Source organism: Haematobia irritans, chromosome 2, assembly GCF_050003625.1.
Source record: "Haematobia irritans isolate KBUSLIRL chromosome 2, ASM5000362v1, whole genome shotgun sequence".
Taxonomy (NCBI): Eukaryota; Metazoa; Arthropoda; class Insecta; order Diptera; family Muscidae; genus Haematobia; species Haematobia irritans.
The window spans coordinates 141,086,440-141,107,433 of NC_134398.1; the positions used below are offsets into that span (position 1 = coordinate 141,086,440).

The 20,994-nt window shown below is 32.9% G+C and overlaps 1 protein-coding gene and 1 long non-coding RNA gene across 2 annotated transcripts in view; one reads left to right on the forward strand and one right to left on the reverse strand.

The window, feature by feature from the left end:
- Positions 1–14,915, forward strand: part of GMF (Glia maturation factor) — a 36,710-nt gene extending 21,795 nt beyond the window's left edge. Inside the window, exon 3 of the mRNA XM_075296339.1 lies at positions 13,825–14,915. Coding sequence (XP_075152454.1) covers positions 13,825–14,147 — 323 coding nt within the window. The 3' untranslated portion in view covers positions 14,148–14,915. The remainder of the gene's footprint in view (positions 1–13,824) is intronic.
- Positions 14,916–20,560: 5,645 nt separating this feature from the next.
- Positions 20,561–20,994, reverse strand: LOC142224118 (uncharacterized). Its single transcript, XR_012719041.1, has 2 exons — positions 20,827–20,994; positions 20,561–20,759 (listed from the first exon to the last, which is right to left on the reverse strand). It is a non-coding gene; the product is annotated as an uncharacterized LOC142224118 (long non-coding RNA).

Sequence of the window (20,994 nt, forward strand, 5' to 3'; positions counted from 1 at the left end):
AAGTACTTAAAACTCACCAGACAAAGATTTAAATCGATTTAATTTTATAAAACTGTGATGATTGAAGTTGCAAGATTTTAGATAAAATTCAATTTGTTTTCTTTTAATACTTTTATTTATATTTCTAATTTACATTTTTTAAATTTTAATTGTCATTTCTATCAGACAAAGAATTAGGTCGAATTGATTTCGTGAAACTGCTATAATGAAAGTTCCATTTCTAAAATTTTAATTTTCATTTCTATAATTTTGTTTAAAGCTCATAGAAAGAATTTTTAATTTTTTGTATTTTTTTTAATATCGAACACGCATTAATTTATTCATTTTTGTTTTTAATATCGAACATGCATTAATTTATTCATTTTTTTGTTTTGTTTTTTGTTTGTATGTTTTTGTTTTTTTTTTGTTTTTTTGTTTTTTTTGTTTTTTTTTTTTTGAGTATTATTTTATTAATTTTTTTGTTTTGTTTGTTTTTTTTTGTTTGTTTGTTTTTTTGTTTGTTTGTTTTTTTTTTATTTCTATTACGCATTAATTTATATTATTTCATTTTGTTTATTTCAACTTGGGAGTATTTTAATTATTTAAATAAAACAATTTTTTTTAAATATTTGTCTTTATTATCTATATGTAATAAAATCACATTTTTCCCAAAAAAAAAAGCTATGACGGGTACGAATATCTAAATGTCTTCAATAGAATAAAATTATCTATAAAATTGGCTAAACTCTGAGCTCTCTCTATATGTGTATGTGAATATACATTGTACAATTTAAATGAATTTCATTGAAATACTTTCAAAATTTATAAATATATATATGAGATATTATCAGGCATTATTGGAAAATGCATATACCAAGAAAATATAATACCAAAACAAAAGGGAAATATTTTGCATAAATAAAAATAAATACATGGATGAAATTGAAATCTTAATAGTAGGCAGCTATTTAATATAACTGGATGTACCTTAATTAATTAAGCTTAACAAACAAAAAACCACATTACAACACCAATATTCAGAATGAAAAAAAAACGTAAAGCGAGTAATTAAGAAACAAAACGAAGAAAAAAACAAAATTAAACAAAAATATTATCTCCCTCTTTTTATCGATTATATTAAAACAAAAAAAACTATATGCATGAATAACGAAAAACTTTTTAGGAATATCCCCCCCCTCTAAAGAGAAAAAAATAAAAGCGATATATATACGCATTTATACATACATTAAAATAAACATTTATACATACTTTATATATGACATAAATTAGCCGAACATACAAATAATGATGTTACAAAATTTTCTAGAGAAAAACAAAAATGAATTTATCTTGGTATAATATACCCCGTCCTTTTTTGGTGGAGGGTATATAACAAATAAAATTAAGGAACTTATTTGCTTAAATCAATTCTTTTATCTTTGCATACCACCAGGAAATAAGAATGTCTATGTCTTAAGTTGCAAAAGATGATAATTATTATTTGTTTTATTTTTGTTTTTTTTTTTCAATATTTATCTAAACAAGTCTGTTACAGTTGTAAAAAAAAACATGAGATTATTTTTAATTGAAAACATAAGCAATAGTTATGAGCTATTTACTATCATCATCTACACATAAAAACTTCAATAAAAAAGTATACATATATTACAATATACATAACTTAGCACGTTTACAAAGCTTAGGGAATTCACAGAAAGTAAGAGTTTCAAAATGGTGTTCAATATCCAATCAATTTCGTATGATACACCAACTAATTTATGGGATAGATGACCCCGTCCATAGTTTTATTTGGACGAAAATTGGCAAATTTGTTATTTTGGACTGATAAGATCACAATTTTCATTTAGTTTCCCCTCGTAAGTCTTGGTATTTCCAGGGAATGGGTGGTTAGTAATTTAGTTAAAATTCAGTCTAAGTCGATGTAATCGTCAGCTGGAGAAAATTGGCCGGCTAAGCCGCCAACGACTGAATGTTGGCCAAGGCCGTATTCAGGGGCGGGGGGGATGAGGGGGATCAAACCCCCCCGAAATGAATGAATGTTTTTATATAAATAAATATATATTTTTAGCTGCATAGAAAAATCTTATCGAAAATGTTGAAGAAAAGCTGAAGGTTTTATTTTGAAAAACGCTTACCTATAAAACTTGCACAAATCCTAGAATACTAGTTGAAAAGCCCGTCAAACGACGGTCGAAAAAAACAAATTGTTTTTGTTCTCGCACCACAAATTTCATTTTTGGAAAATGTCTTTCTGCTTTTTATGTGCGTTTGTTGTTCTTTTTGTGAACATGACTCGCTTTGTTTGGCCTTAGCAACAACAACGAAACAGCCAAACACACATGTGTAAATGAAATGGCGCAAAACTGCGAAAAGAACCTGCCTAATTCAGCGATGGAAGCACTTGGAGAGTGCAATAAAGAGATATTTCCAAACGTGCATATTCTTTTAAAAACTTTGGTCACTTTGCCAGTTACTCAGGGATGGAAAATACAATTTTTAAGAAAGTACAAAAAAGGTATTTTTTGAGCGGAAAGGTACTTTTTACTAAATTTCAACAAAAATTTCACTGGAAAATTATAGTCAAGAGACTAAATTTTAAATAAAATAAAATTTTGACAAAATTTTCTATATAAATAAAATTTTGACAAAATTTTCTATATAAATAAAATTTTGACAAAATTTTCTATATAAATAAAATTTTGCAAAAATTTTCTATAGAAATAAAATTTTGCAAAAAAAATCTACAGAAAAAAAATTTGCAAAATTTTTTCTATAGAAATAAAATTTTGCAAAAATTTCCTATAGAAATAAAATTTTTACAAAATTTTCAATTGAAATAAAATTTTTACAAAATTTTCAATTGAAATAAAATTTTGACAAAATTTTCTATAAAAATAAAATTTTGCAAAAATTCTATATAGAAATAAAATATTGACAACATTTTCTACCAAAATAAAAAATCGATAATATAGAATCGCATTCTTTTTTCGACTAAAACATTCTTGAAGTTCAATAAAATCCTGTTTTTGACTATGTCTTTTACAAAATCGAGATTTTCTTCCCACATGAACATGTCTGTTTTGCCATATTTGTAAAAGACTATTAGCAAATAAGGTTGATAAAGACTTTCTCAAAATATTAAAATATTTTGTCAAAGCTATTGTACCATAAATCTGATATCGACTCAAAAATGTCTACACAAAAGGTACTAAATCCTTCGCGGGGGTACTACGGTACTGACCGGGGTGAAAAAGTATTGAAAAAGGTACTATAGTACTGCATTTTCCATCCCTGCAGTTACTACGTGCTCATCCGAACGTTCATTTTCAACAATGAAGAGATTAAAGACGTATCTTAGAAATTCGACTAGCGAGAGTAGACTCAATGGATTGGCATTAATGTCGGTTCATCGCCGAATAAATGTGCCGACTGAAGAAGTCATTGATTTATTTGCTGCCCAAAAAGCCCGTCGGCTCAATTTAATATTATAAAAATATTGTATACATACCTATGCATAAATAAAATTTTCTACACATGAGATTAAATGAATATTTAATCCTGACTACGGCCTTGATTGTGGCCGCCAATTAATCAAAATATACCAGGTATATCGGTCAGAAATAGTTTGCTGTGTAACATTTAACATTGCTGCCATTTGCTTTTGACTCAAAGTGTCAAGTGTCAGCCGGTGGCGGCTTAACGGCCGGTGGCGGCTTAACGGCTAGGTCGATATAAATTTGCCTATTCGTCGGTGGACAATTATCCATTATAAAATCAATTTGAAGTTATCCGAATGTTAATAAGATTATTTGTGCAACCGATCTTACAATCAAATTTACATTTCATTCAAATTTTCTGAGCTAAATTTTTGCAAAATTATTACAGCAACTTGATACTGATTGATTGTGGGTGGAAAATTTAAAATTTTTGCAAAAAAAATAAAACAATTATTAGCCCATTTTTCTGATCAATCAATCAATATTTTTGATTATTTGGCGGCTAACTTTGAGTCGAGATGAGTCGACATATTCAGCGGCGGCGTCGACTGGCAAAAAATGGTCGGCGGCAGCTAAAATCGGCGGCGCGACTCGGCGGCTTCATTATGTGCTTCATTCTTAGCTATAGATCAATTGCACAACTAATCTTATATCGGATCCGCGGTCCCCGCAGAGGCTACAAACTTTTTTTCCGAAAAAAGTGCTTTGCCTTCATTTTTTCTGTACAGAATGTACATTTTTAAAATGTTGTCAGCAACTTAAAAAAATGCTATCATTTCTGCGAGCAGAAAAGAATTCAAAGGAGCAAGTCGCAGCACTCTCGTTTGTCGACAGTGCTGAAAATGACCGCAATTTGCCTCTATGCGTGGCACTATTTTCGCAACAGAATTCGAAGCCTTTTCGCACTTTTGCCTGTTTTTTAGAAAGTAAATTTTCCATGCACAATGCAAAAAAAAAGAAACACCATTAGTAAGCCAATAAAAATATGTCCACTTCGGTAAAGGCCCGAAGGTATACATTTTCTCATGTATACCTTCTGGGAGCACAATATAAACAATCGATAATAACACCCAGCGGAATCTTCGTTATCTTAAATGACTATGCATGACCGTATTTAGAAATATTTTTTAGGACAATATTGATTTAAGGATCTTTTTAAATTTAAGGGATCTTTTTAAACACTTTTTGTGTTCTCTAAAATTTGTGAATTCCTTGAGAAACAAAATAACAAAAAAAACATAATTTAATGATCAGGAATAAAAAACAAATAAATAAAATAAAAAAAAAAAACAAAAAAATGATAGGAAAAACCTTTGTATAATTTCTTAATCTATAACATTTTTTTTATTACTAGTTCTAACATACAAATACAATACAGTAAAACAAATAGTTATCAATCGACAACCACACACCGCCACTTGGTTTGATTTACTACTGCCAAAGCCAATACACAACATACAGTGAATAGAGTAAACACAGTTAGTAGTAAACCAATCGAAGTAACTTCAAGATAAGTTCCTGGGTATAATCATCGTCACATTCAACCACAAAAACAGCAGTAAATATGTTTTTTTTTTATTTTTTATTTTAAATGCTTTTGAGGTTCTAAATGGTTAACGACTTATTTGAATTGGAGTTTTTATTTTTATTACCATTCTAATTCAAGCAATCGATTAGGTATTTGAATGGGCAGTTTTACAGATGTGTGTTGGTGTTTTGTTTACTCACAAATAAAAAAGCGATATATGTATTTTGAACTATTCGTATAAGAGATCTAATCTATTTATTTACTTACATATTTGCTTTTTCTTAACACATATCATTTGTTTTCAATTTTAATCAGTTATTTGATTAAATTAGATATTTTATTTTCCCGATGGGAAAAGCAAAACGTACTAGTAGTTATTAATATCTATGCTCAATATATTTTCACATAAAGCGAATAATATAGGCTTCCTTTGAAGCCTTTATTGAATAGTTCCTATTTGTTTTTTTTTTTTTCTTAAAGAACATACTATCTCTTGACTGATTTTTTGCTACGATACACATACTATATAGAAGTTGTTAAACAATAGTATACTAAATTAATCAATTATGAGTATTTTTAATTTTCATAAAAAAATAAAATGTCTCGAACACTTTCACCAAAAAAGTCAAAATCGCGAAAATTTGATTTAGTATGCTATTGTATAATAACCATTTGGTTAAAATAAAATCCATATTCATTATACATCTCTTGCGAAAATTTCTTTGTCATCGACACAATTTTACATGTACTTCTTATGCGGCGTGCAGACTATAAGTTCATCCGGACGCCAGTGGTCGTGTCGAACATATCCCATATATTGGCCACATTATAAGTAAGATAAGTCCGAAGGCATAATCGATACCGCTGCATGTTTATGGAATCGATAACACATTTAACGATTATTTAGTCATAAACGAATTGTCGTAGCGATTGGACACACTTTAAGATTCTTTACAAACACAGGCATTCCGTCCGGAAAAACTTATAGTCTGTAAGACGCATTACGGGCACCTCTAGCTGCTGCTAGAATGCCAATAATGCAGTTTAGCCATTGATGTCTTATGGGAGCAAAATCTAAACAATCATTTTTTGATAAGAAAAATATTGCTATACATTTCTTAAGGGTAGCGGAATTTACACTAGAGGCCCGGTAAGCAAATATGTACTTTCGTTGGAGGTACATGGCGATAATATAGCTCCCACTATTTGCTAAGCCTTTGTTATAGATACCATAACCGTTTTCACTCTATAAAGATTGGACGCAAAAAAAAAAATACAGTTAAATACACCTACTATCAAATATTTGAATAAATGAATAGGTCGGTAACATGATGAATAATTTGGTCATACGAAGACTGACTGAATGTATTCAAAAGGATCCCTTTATTTTTTATGAAATTTCACGCTGAAAATACGCGTTTACTGATGGGAGATGTCGGACTATACGTCTTCGTTATATATACTGAAAGAATTTTTTTCTTTTCTTAGGAACGAAATTTTTAGACAAACGTCATTTTCTTTCGACTAACTAATCGTTAAAACTTCTAATAAAATGGGGTTTGTTTTCTGTCAAAGAAATGAAATTTGGACAAAATTTTCTATAGAAATAAAAATTGTACAAAATTTTCTGTAGAAATAAAATTTGGAAAAATTTTCTATAGAAATAAAATTTTGACAAAATTTTCTATAGAAATAAAATTTGGACAAATTTTTCTATAGAAATAAAATTTTGACAAAATTTTCTATAGAAATAAAATTTTGACAAAATTTTCTATAGAAATAAAATTTTGGCAAAATTTTCTATAGAAATAAAATTTTCACAAAATTTTCTATAGAAATAAAATTTTTACAAAATTTTCTATAGAAATAAAATTTTGACAAAATTTTCTAAAGAAAATGTTCTGCTTTTTAAAAATACACCCCTAGAAAAATCTGCGAGAAGATAATACAGTTTTGCCATATATTATGGGAGAAAAATGTAAACAATCGATAATAAAGCGGCACGGAATTTACGTTAGCAAATTTAGCAATGTATTTCTTACGGCACAGTCACACAGGGCAAATATGAAAAAAGAAATCGCCACAGTCAAACCAGCAAACATTTTTATCTCATATTGGGCATGTAACATCACCATCCAAAAATGGTATCCTGATATTACGAAAATGGACCTGGAAAAAGTTTGACTCTCATTTTTCTCAAATATTCGCCCAGAAAGAAAACACAATCTTCTGTTACAAAGTCTTACGAACTTTTGGCAAATAAATGTGTCTTTTAACCCTGGAAAATTTTGACAAAATTTTCTATAAAATGTAATTTGGAAAAACTTTTCTATAAAAATAACATTTGGACGAAATTTTCTATAGAAATAAAATTTGGACAAAATTTTGTATAAAAATAAACTTTTGACGAAATGTTCTATAGAAATAAAATTTTGACAAAATTTTCTATAGAAATAAAATTTTGACAAAATTTTGTATAGAAATAAAATTTTGACAAAATTTTCTATAGAAATAAAATTTTGACAAAATTTTCTATAGAAATAAAAATTTTGACAAAATTTTCTATAGAAATAAAATTTTGACAAAATTTTCTATAAAAATATAATTCGGACAAATTTTTCTATAGAAATAAAATTTTGATAAAATTTTCTATAGAAATAAAATTTTGACAAAATTTTCTATAGAAATAAAATTTTGACAAAATTTTCTATAAAAATATAATTTGTAAAAAATTTTCTATAAAAATAACATTTGGACAAAATTTTCTATAGAAATAAACTTTTGACGAAATGTTCTATAGAAATAAAATGTTGACAAAATTTTCTATAGAAATAAAATTTTGACAAAATTTTCTAAAGAAAATGTTCTGCTTTTAAAAAATACACCCCTAGAAAAATCTGCGAGAAGATAATACAGTTTTGCCATATATTATGGGAGAAAAATGTAAACAATCGATAATAAAGCGGCACGGAATTTACGTTAGCAAATTTAGCAATGTATTTCTTACGGCACAGTCACACAGGGCAAATATGAAAAAAGAAATCGCCACAGTCAAACCAGCAAACATTTTTATCTCATATTGGGCATGTAACATCACGATACAAAAACGGTATCCAGATATTACGAAAATGGACCTGGAAAAAGTTTGACTCTCATTTTTCTCAAATATTCGCCCAGAAAGAAAAACACAAATTTTCTGTAACAAAGTCTTACGAACTTTTGTCAAATTAACGTGTCTCTTAAACCTGGAAAGTCATTCTTATTATGTCAGTTTGACGAAGGATGACTCTTTAGGGTTAAAAAGCAAAATCTAACAACCGATCGTTAAAGAAATTTTCGCAATATATCTTTAAAGGTGCTGAAAAAGGCATTAACAGTTTGATTTGCCGATAATGCAGTTTTGTTATATATCTATAACAATAACTCTCCAAAAAAATTAAAACAATCGCAAGAGTTGCAAATTGATCTCCAGGAGAAAAAAGTAAACAAACGATTATCATAATTAATTCCTATTTCGAATTAGCTTTCAACAACGAAACACATTTCATTACCCATAGAACCATTTCATATAAAGTCGTTTTTCAAATATTAGACCTTAAGCTAAATCAATATAATTCTTTAAATAAATGTTAAGTTGTTATTTTTAAGTCACTGTAAATAATTGGAAAAAAATACAAACAACAACAACAACAAAGAGGCGTAATGAACAAAGTTATACATATACTTAACAAAAAACCGAAGCATTTACTTAATACCATAATCCTGCAATAAATAACACAAAAAAGGTTTTTCTTATTATTAGACGAATTGAAAATATAATTTATTTGTAAATAATTGGAAATTACAAACAAACGAAAAAAAAACAAAACAAAAATAGTCAAAGAACCGCCACAAAAACGTATATATTCATAAATAGGTAGGGAAGAGAAGAAAACAAGAAAAAATAGAAGACATAAAATTTTGATGCAATAATCAAATAAATCAAAATCCGTTCAGATTTAAGAAAGTTATTTAAGATAATATCGTGTTCATTTCCACCACCATCACCTCGTCGTTCATAATCATAATCCTTGTCAGCCCCTGCCCCATCCCCCCCTTTTTAAGCATAAGAAAAACAAAAACATAAAAAAGAGACAGTAGAAAAGACAAGACAAGAAAATGAGAAAACAAGTAAGAAAACAAAAAGCAATACAATGATACAAAAGTAAAAACAAACAAACAAAAAATAACTTAGACGAAAATACCAAAAAAAGAGAATATTAGTTTAAGTGTAAACTCTACATCTTCGATGTCGAGTTTTTCTATTGTTAAACGCATCTATAACACAGCGCCCTTCCCCCCCACTCTTGCATAGTATTTGAAATCTCAGAAGTTTGGTTTGTGGCATCTTTTCAATATCCCATCTGATGCTATATAAATGTATGAAAATCTAAGATAAAATAATCTTTGGAACATCTTTCATTCTTTCATACTTATTATTACAGGCATCCTAATAACAAGCAATCAAATCGTATAGAAATATAGAGAAGAGTGCCTTTCGTTAAATAGCATTCATTCACACAAAATTTTGAAATTTAAATACACCAATCTCACTTTCCAAATGCCTGGATTTCTAATACTTTGCATATAATATTAAAATAATCGCTGATTTGAAGATTTTTTTAAATATGTATATATATATACAAAAAAAAACAACAACAACAAAAATGGCGATGAAAATTCATTTAATAAAATATATATGCATCTGATTTATCTTCTTTTAGAGTCAAATTTGAAAAAAATTGTGTTTTATTTTTATTTCTTGAAATTTAGGTAGGTTAAGGCTAATGGTCTGTGTTTTAATCTAAACAATCTATTTATACGAGGGCAGTTCGGAAACTTCTAGCCTAGCACAAAAAGCGCGGTATAAACAGAAAAATGTTAAATGTTTTGGAAACTTCCATCTCTGTTATGAACACATGTAAAATTTTGTTTCGATCTGGCAACTCCTTCATATAGAAACAGGTGTTAAAAAAGACGCATCCGCAATTTTTTTACAATGGAAAAATTAGAAATGCGTGCTGTCACTAAATATTTACATAAAAAAGGTTTATCGGGACAAGAAATTCATAATGATATGGAGAATGTGTTAGGTGAAAGTGCTCCTTCATAACAGGTTGGCTGATAAGTCCCCGGTCTAACAAAGAAAAACACATTTTTTGTCAGAATTCGTTTTTATTATTCAACATAGTTCCCTTCAAGAGCGATACAACGATTATAACGACCTTCCAATTTTTTGATACCATTTTGGTAGTACTCCTTCGGTTTTGCCTCAAAATAGGCCTCAGTTTCGGCGATCACCTCTTCATTGCAGCCAAATTTTTTCCCTGCGAACATCCTTTTGAGGTCTGAGAACCAAAAAAAGTCGCTGGGGACCAGATCTGGAGAATACGGTGGGTGGGGAAGCAATTCGAAGCCCAATTCATGAATTTTAGCCATCGTGCTCAATGACTTGTGGCACGGTGCGTTGTCTTGCTGGAACAACACTTTTTTCTTCTTCACTGTTGATGGTTTTTCCCTTCTCAAGATAATCGATAAAAATTATTCCATGCGCATCCCAAAAAACAGAGGCCATTACTTTGCCAGCGGACTTTTGAGTCTTTCCACGCTTCGGAGACGGTTCACCGGTCGCTGTCCACTCAGCCGACTGTCGATTGGACTCAGGAGTGTAGTGATGGAGCCATGTTTCATCCATTGTCACATATCGACGGAAAAACTCGGGTGTATTGCGAGTTAACAGCTGCAAACACCGCTCAGAATCATCAACACGTTGTTGTATTTTGCACAGAGCTTCCGTTCATATCCCAATATTGATTAATGATATGACCAACACGTTCCTTTGATATCTTTAAGGCCTCTGCTATCTCGATCAACTTCATTTTACGGTCATTCAAAATCATTTTGTGGATTTTTTTGATGTTTTCGTCGGTAACCACCTCTTTCGGGCGTCCACTGCGTTCACCGTCCTCCTTGCTCATTTCACCACGTTTGAATTTTGCAAACCAATCAATTATTGTTGATTTCCCTGGGGCAGAGTCCGGAAATCAAGCCAAGTTTTTACTTCCACCATATTTTTTCCCTTCAGAAAACAGTATTTTATCAAAACACGAAATTCCTTTTTTTCATTTTTTTCACAATAACAAAAGTTGCTTCACAAAAGACGCTCTATCTCACAAACTAATTGACTTACAGACGCCAAATTTTGACACGAATCATTTGAAGGTTGGTACTATATAAAAATAATATGCATTTAATACTAGCGAGGCCATCTATGTGTCAGACCGGGGACTTATCAGCCAACCTGTTATGCAACAGTAAAAAATTGGGTTGTGTATTTAAATGTGGTCGTTCAAGCATGGAAGATGAACCACGTAGTGGACGTCCAACAGCAACAAAACAGAAATTGTAGCCAAAGTGCATGATATGGTATTAAGTGATCGACGAATAAAAGATATTAACAATTTCACGCACTTTTATTCGTCGATCATTTAATACCATGTCATGCACTTTGGCTACAATTTCTATTGTTGTTGCTGTTTTTGGACGTGGTTCATCTTCAATGATTGTACGAATGCTTGTAAATTCAGCAACCCAATTTTTTACTGTTGCATATGAAGGAACACTTTCACCTAACACATTTACCATATCATTATGAATTCTTGCGGATGCGTCTTTTTTTGAACACCTGTTTCTATATGAAGGAGTTGCCAGATCGAAACAAAATTTAACATGTGTTCATAACAGAGATGGAAGTTTCCAAAACACTCAACTTTTTTCTGTTTATACCGCGCTTTTTGTGTTAGGCTAAGAAGTTTCCGAACTGCCCTCGTATAATGCAACTGACAATGTTATGACACCTTTTGTGCATGGAATAATTTTCATTGTCTACATGAGCAAAGGAACGACTATCAACAGAGACGATTACATAGCTGGATTGGAACGAAATAGCATTAAAGGCCCGTTTGAAGAAAGAGAAATTACTGTTCCACGGAGACAATGCACCGTGTCACAATTCTATGGTAACGACGACAAATTCCATTAATTTTCCATCGAATGTTGTGAAAATCTGTGTTCAATTGATTTTCGCCTCTGGTCTGTACCGCTACCTATATCCATGTATAAGTTATTTTCTGAGCCATATCATGTTTTCTGAAGCTGTCATTTTAGATAATACTTATCTGATTCTATTCACAAGAATGATAGAACATTATATGTTTAGATTTATTATTATTATTATTAGTAGTAGTAGTAGTAATGGTGTGTAGCAATGTGCTAGAACTGTATTGTCTGCTTGGATTTCCACACACCAGTTGCTGAAATTCCGTCGAAAATCCAGGTATATTGAAGATAGGATAGGTTAGGTGGCAGCCCGATGTATCAGGCTCACTTAGACTATACAGTCCATTGCGATACCACATTGGTGAACTTCTCTCTTGTCACTGAGTGCTGCCTGATTCCATGTTAAGCTCAATGACATGGGACCTCCTTTTTATAGCCGAGTCCGAACGGCGTTCCACATTACAGTGAAACCACTTAGAGAAGCTTTGAAACCCTCAGAATTTTCACCAGCATTACTGAGGAGGGATAATCCACCGCTGAAAAACTTGTTGGTGTTCGGTCGAAGCAGGAATCGAACCTACGACCTTGGGTATGCAAGGCGGGCATGCTAACCATTGCACCACGCAGCGTATCAATCACTGATTGGTGGAATTGAGACGGATGCACTTGCTTGATATTAGTTGGACCATAATTGCCCTGGTCGGAGTTGGGAGGTCTCTTCTCCTTCCTGTTCAGACATACCTGATATGCTGTCAGAGGGGATCTCGCGCTCTAGAAGTTGAAGTTCAACACAATATGTTGATATCGAAGGTTACAGAATAGGTAGAGGTTGAACAGTGCCAGGGATATCACCACACCTTTGGAGAATTGCATGTTTCATTTACGATACCTTGACTTTCTATCTCTAAACTTAACGCACGACTGGTGCTTGAAGAAGTAATTAAAATCCCAACGATTGGTTCCTGCGGGTAGGAGCGTGTGTTTGATATTTTCTAACAGTCTGACATGGCTGAATGTATCGAATGCTTTCGATGAGTCAAGACCATAGCTGATGTTATGCTATTTACTTCACTGACTTGGGCTGGTTGAATCCTTGTTTGTAGTTGGCAGCTGGAAAAATCCGTATCGAATGCTTTCGATAGGTTAAGAGTATAAAAAGTCTCCCAGGACCCAGCGTTGGATGGTTTTGATATGTTGGTGGTTGGCAGCTGGAAAATGCTTTCGATAGGTTTAGGGGGGAAAAAATTCCGCAGGGGCCCATCGCCTTTGGTGGTATAGATCTGTTGATGGTAACTTCGGCTGAGGAAAATTTTGTGAATTTAATGTTAATTTAATCTATCGAAAATCTACCGAACTCAGAGATGTTAGCTGCGCCTTATGCTCCGCCCAGACCATATCCGGTAGACAACCCATTTATCGATATTTACTTACCCTCACAATGGACTGAATAGTTTAAGTGAGCCTGAATCTTAATCGGGCTGCCACTTTAACCTAACCTAACCTACCCTCGCCAATTCTTAGCGGTCGTAAGATTCGTTACAATCACAGACTTTCCGTTCAGATAAACTTATAGTCTGGACGGCGCATTACTTTCCCATATAAGAAGCGGAGAATTGTCTTATCGGCGCGCTAACAGTATTTCGATATGCTATATAAAATCATTTAATACTATAATTGTTTTTTTTTTTTTTTATTTTACAGTAAAAGTTGACAGAGAAAAACAACTTGTTGTTATTGATGATGCCATAGATGATATTTCTGTTGAAGATTTGCAGGAGCAATTGCCTGGACATCAGCCACGCTATGTTATCTACACATATAAGATGATCCATGATGATTCTCGAATATCGTATCCAATGTGTTTCATATTCTATACACCACGTGATAGTCAAATCGAATTACAGATGATGTATGCATGTACTAAAAGTGCCCTTCAGCGTGAGGTCGATTTAACACGGGTCTATGAAATTCGTGAATTAGATGAATTAACTGAAGAGTGGTTAAAGGAAAAACTAAGTAAATGAGATAAGAAGTACAAGTGATTATTATCGGAGCAAACTACACAGCCAATCAAGCAATATACAAAATAAATAAACAAATATATATATACACTTATGTAATAATCAATCAATATCAACAACACCATTACATACATAGATAAATTTATCTATGTACATATATCTATATCGATTAATAGACATAAATCGAAATGTCCGCATAAAGACAAACGTTTGAGAATATCATGAATTTAAAGCTCTCCGAATTATTGAATTTGGAAAGAAATTTGATTTCAAGAGATTTTCAAAGGTTTGTGTTTATTGGGATTTTATTTGTATATGAATAATGACCTCCGTATACCAACGACTTTATACCAAATTTTGTACCAACAATTATGACAATTTTTTTGTAATAATATCCATTTTGTATAAATAATATTTTTTCCTACAAGTAAACAACACCTAGTATTCAGTATACGTTCCTTTCTTATACTTGAATGTTGTTTAATTTATCCATTTACGATATTTTATATATGTATATGTATATTTATATACATTATTGATTTAGTACATTATTAGCATTTATTTATTATCAATTTTCAACTTTCACTCTCTCAAACAAAAAGACAAAAAAAAAATACTAGAACATTCTATTATAAAGTAAAAATAAATTATTTTAATTAAATTATAATTTTATTATTCTCCTAATTGGAATTAGAAATATTACTTGCCAAAATTACAAAGTCTAAATAATCATATGCACTTTTAATAATTTAATAAAAATATGAAAAAGTAGTATTGAATATGTCATTTAAATTGTATCAGATCGTGGATTTATTTTTAGGTGGGTGGGTATTAAGTTCGTGCTAAGCCGATAAAATCAAAAATAAATCTATAAAAGCAGTGTAAAATTATATTTTTTATTGGTAAAAGTAGCAGGCGTCTGCGCGTCTCGACAGCTAATTCTCTGAAGCTAAAATGAATAAATAAAAAATTGATTGACAGATTGCTAAATAATTGCAAAAATTTAGCTCAGAACATTTGAATGAAATGTAAATGTGATTGTAATATTGGTTGTAAAGGGTGATTTGTTAAGAGCTTGATAACTTTTTTTTAAAAAAAAAACGCATAAAATTTGCAAAATCTCATCGGTTCTTTATTTGAAACGTTAGATTGGTCCATGACATTTACTTTTTGAAGATAATTTCATTTAAATGTTGACCGCGGCTGCGTCTTAGGTGGTCCATTCGGAAAGTCCAATTTTGGGCAACTTTTTCGAGCATTTCGGCCGGAATAGCCCGAATTTCTTCGGAAATGTTGTCTTCCAAAGCTGGAATAGTTGCTGGCTTATTTCTGTAGACTTTAGACTTGACGTAGCCCCACAAAAAATAGTCTAAAGGCGTCAAATCGCATGATCTTGGTGGCCAACTTACCGGTCCATTTCTTGAGATGAATTGTTCTCCGAAGTTTTCCCTCAAAATGGCCATAGAATCGCGAGCTGTGTGGCATGTAGCGCCATCTTGTTGAAACCACATGTCAACCAAGTTCAGTTCTTCCATTTTTGGCAACAAAAAGTTTGTTAGCATCGAACGATAGCGATCGCCATTCACCGTAACGTTGCGTCCAACAGCATCTTTGAAAAAATACGGTCCAATGATTCCACCAGCGTACAAACCACACCAAACAGTGCATTTTTCGGGATGCATGGGCAGTTCTTGAACGGCTTCTGGTTGCTCTTCACTCCAAATGCGGCAATTTTGCTTATTTACGTAGCCATTCAACCAGAAATGAGCCTCATCGCTGAACAAAATTTGTCGATAAAAAAGCGGATTTTCTGCCACTGATTTTGGTAATAAAATTCAATGATTTGCAAGCGTTGCTCGTTAGTAAGTCTATTCATGATGAAATGTCAAAGCATACTGAGCATCTTTCTCTTTGACACCATGTCTGAAATCCCACGTGATCTGTCAAATACTAATGCATGAAAATCCTAACCTCAAAAGAATCACCCTTTACAACTAATCTCATTACCATTCGGATAACTTCAAATTGATTTTATAATGAATAATTTCCCCCGCCGAGTGGGTATATTTATATCCGTTTAGCCATCCAGACGCCGGAGTCAAAAAATTAGTGTCAGCTGCCGTCGACAAAAATGGGTCGGCTTTCGGAATTTCTATCCTAATGCTGCAGTATCTGAGGACATTTTTCGATGTCTGGAAAATGGGTAATGTGATTCCACTACTGAGGCAAAAACTCGAGTTATGCTAATTCGTACAGACCAATCTCCCTTCTCTCGCCAGTAGCCAAGACACTTGAGATAGCCTTGTGGATAATTTTCCACTTGCCAACCAAAAACATGTATTCCGTAAAGTGCATAGGACTACAACAGTTTTGCATGCCAATTCAGCATACATAAATAGGGGACTCTATCAAACAAAGCCGTGTCACAGGACGATCCTCTTGTCCCTTGACCTATCAAAGGATTTCGATACAAAACCAAGCGTTGGGTTGTTAATTATCTGTGCGGGCGCCAGTAGTATGTGGAATTTAGGTATAAAAAGTCGAGACCCCTAAGAGTAACATAGGGAGTTCCCGAAGGTGGGGAACTCTTATCCTCTATTCCACTCCCTCCTGACGGCTTTGAGATTCTATCATATGCTGTTCAATTATGGCATCCGGGCATCCACCTCAATATTCACTACATGGACAGCAGCAAGCAGTTGGATGTTAGATTCAATGGCGAAACAATTCCGACTATATAATTACCCCAAGATATTCATTAATCGAAAATTCGAAGTATTCGTGAAGTAGAACATCGAGTACTTCGATAGGCTTGTGCAGGCCTTTGTTGCGGACAAAGAAACCTTGTTCACTACATATAAGGCAATTGGCTGGTTAGTGGTAAACTATGCAGCCCTAGTGTGGACACCTCAAACAAGCGATATGAAGTGGAATAACATACAGACCTATAAGAACGCTGCCCTTTGCACTGTTATAGGATGGCTCCGCTGTACACCCTCTCTATGTAGGGACTAAGATCATCCCTGTGCGAAAACACAATTACACGTTGTCCTGGGTTATTATCGCAGTACCATCCAAACCACCACCTAATGGGTAGACAATAGGGCTGTCACCCGGGGCAAATCCCGTCCCGAAATCCCGGGATTTTTTATTTTGAATGTCAAAATTTTTCGCGATCCCGAAAAATTAATTCCAATTTGTTAAATGTGTGGCTTTTTAGCATTCTTTATTAAATTGGAGTTTTCATTCAATGCAAACGGCTCTTAGATTTGATACCTGACAAAGAGTAAGAATTTATTATACATGAGGTATACTATAAAAAGCACAATTTCATCAAAAATCGAAGTAAAAGATAAGGTCCTCCTTTGAACAATGAGTTCATGTGAAATGGAAGTCGTGCCCACAAAAAATAAAAAGCAATGATAAAAGGTCCGTGGACAAAATGACAAGATCACGTTTATCTGATAAAAATTGTGGATGCCTTGATTTGATGAAGTACAAAAGGATTAACACAAATGTACGAAATTGAATTAAACTAAATTGGTTTAAGGTACAACAATTTTTTGCCGCTGTAGATTGTTATAACTTAAAATATTTAAAGAATCCCGAAAATTTCGGGATCCCGAAAAAATCCCTGGATTCTAAATTTGTAAATCCCGAATCCCAGGATTTTTAAAAAATCGATCCCGAATGACAGCCCTAAGTGACAACCACCGCCCGGGAAAGGTTGAAGGTTGATTTTACTTATCTAGAACGTGAGATGTAGCGCTAAAAAAAGGGAATATCTAACGTGTGTCCCATCTGCGACTAAGGACCAAATGACAAGCGTCACATTTTTCCTTGCCCAGCTAAACCTTTCCGACTCACCACCAGATCACTCTGAAAGCTTATTGGATGAAATTTGTTCCTAACTCCTCCATAAGTCAAGTTTGGAGGTCGGTTGATAAGGGGGTTCTATCCCTGCCAGCATTTCAAAGTTCCATTCCATCCTCATCGCTACCACAGACTCGTAAGTGACACAGCAACAATCGCCAACTGTGATAGTATTTTGCCATCACTATTCGCATGAAATTATTTTGCCATCACTATTGTTACAAGAGCCATTTTATATTTTGTGAAACACCAAGCACAACTAGCTTCTTATAATTTATTTAAATAAAAACGATAATGAAGTGCTGAAAACATAGTTATTTCGCTTAAAATTTTTCAAATATTTTTCCAGACACGCTGCTTCCATTGGGAATAAAAGCACTGGCTGATAGACGCTACAACATGTAACTTGCAACTTGTAACTCAACATCAATCTTTTATTAATGCATAAAAATATGTTAAATGTGATAGTCGTATAAATGTTATATTTATGAGAATTTATAAATGTTTAATAAAATTAATAAACATATAAACAATCGTGTTTTACTTGACCACAGTGATTCTTTTACAACTAACTTAAAATTCACTTTCTCTGATTGTTTGAAGGGGCTCTTATTGGCGTCCTTCTAATTGTATTCAGAAGGTCACCCAATAATTGCACTCATGCGATACTGTTTTGTAGTAACTTGGCGTGGTACAACTTCTCAATAGTGACGGCGCTTTTCCGAGGAGTTTTGGATATCGTATACGACTGTTTTCGACGTAGTGTGGATTCTCAGAAGCGCCCCCAAATTCAAAAAATGTTGGCAGGGATATAATTATAAACCGATATGGACAAATTTCTGCATGGTTGTTAGAGACCATAGATTATCACCACGTACCAAATTTCAACCGGATCGGATGAAATTTTGAAAGTTTGACCTCCAGCAAGTTCTGGAAATCAAATCTGTGGATGGGTTTATATGCGGGCTACATATAATTATTAACCGATATGAACCAATTTTCACATGGTTGAGACCACGTACCAATTTTCAATCGGATCGAATGAAATTTGCTCCTCCAATAGGCTCCCAAACGTGGGGATAAGTTTACATTGAAGCTATATATAATTATGGACCGATATGGATCAATTTTTGCATGATTTTTAGAGATTTACTCTTCCAAGAGGCTCCGCAAGCCAACACTTGGTGTCAGTTTATACACCCAGAAAACAAATTCGTTGCCTCAACCGAATTATTTGCCAACCGAAAGCAGGTGGTTCCATCAACTATCAATGATATCTGTCAGCACAACTAACATTTGGCAATTGTAATTGCGTGGTAGTATGTTGGATCAACTTTGCATTGGTTGTCGCAATCTCATATTAATTGTTTTGTTTCTTCTTTCTTTATTATTATCCTAACCAAATTCCAATATTAAATGAAAGGGCAGATTATATTGAGATTTTATTAATTTATTACAAGATTTACAATCATGATAAACTACGAGAATAAATACAAAAGGTGCTAACAACAAAGGCTTTTGATCTACAGATATGTGAGATTAATTTACATTAAAATTTACAATTTTTTTATAGGTAATGTTTGTATACCAATGACAGATGGTTATTAGGTTGCAATTATGTGGTCAAACTAAAAAAACTAATTCGATATATGCTTGCCAGAAATTTCTTCCTTAATCCTCTAGATATAAATACAGATCGACTTAGACTCGTCCTGTATGCTTAATACAATAAAAACAAGTACATACGGCCGTAAGTTCGGCCAGGCCGAATCTTATGTACCCACCACCATGGATTGCGTAGAAACTTCTACGAAAGACTGTGATTTAGTCAATACATGGTATATATTAGACATGGACTTTTTGTACGTAGAGAGCCAGAATTGAAATATGGGGGTCGCTTATATGGGGGCTATATACAATTATGAACTTGATATGGACCAATTTTTGTGTGATTGGGGATCGATTTATCTGAGGGCCATATATAACTATAGACCGATATGGACCTAGTTAGGCATGGTTGTTAACGACCATATACTAGCACAATGTACCAAATTTCAACTCACTCGGATGAAATTTGCTCCTCCAAGAGGTTCCAAAACCAAATCTCGGGATCGGTTTATATGGGGCTATGTACGATTATGGACTGATATGGACCACTTTTGGCATGGTTGTTAAATATCATATACTACCACCACGTACCAAATTTCAAGCAGATCGGATGAATTTTGCTTCTCCAAAAGGCACCGGAGGTCAAATCTGGGGATCGGTTTATATGGGAGCTATATATACCCTGCCAAAATTTTTTGAATTTGGGGTCGCTTCTGAGAATCCCCAGTACGTCGAAAACAATCATATACGATATCAAAAACTCGTCGGAAAAGCGCCGTCACTATTGAGAAGTTGTACCACGCCAAGTTACTACAAAAAGGTTTCGCATGAGTGCAATTATTAGGTGCCTTTATAGATCAATTTAGAACGACGCCAATAAGAGACCCTCCAAACAATCAGAAAAAGCACATTTTAAGATAGTGGTAAAAGAATCATTGTGGTCGAGTAAAACACGTTTGTTTAGATATTTATTTGATTAATCATTTACAAATTCTTAAAAATATAACATTTATACCACTATCACATCACATTTAACATAATTTTTTGCATTAATGATGATGTAGAGTTACAAGTAGCGAGTTAGATGTTGCAGCGTCTATCAGCCAGTGTTTTTATTCGATGGAGGCAGCGTGTCTGTAAAATATTTGAAAAGAAATCACTTTATTCCATTTGGAAAATCAAAAATTGTTCACCAATATACCTTTCACAATTTTAAGCGTAAAATCTATGTTTTCAGAACTTTATTTTCGTTTTTATTCAAATAAAATATAACAAGCTGGTTGCGCTTGGCGTTTCACAAAAAATAAAATGGCTCTTCTAACAGTAGTGATGGCAAAATACTTTCATGTACATTTTGTACTTTTTGATA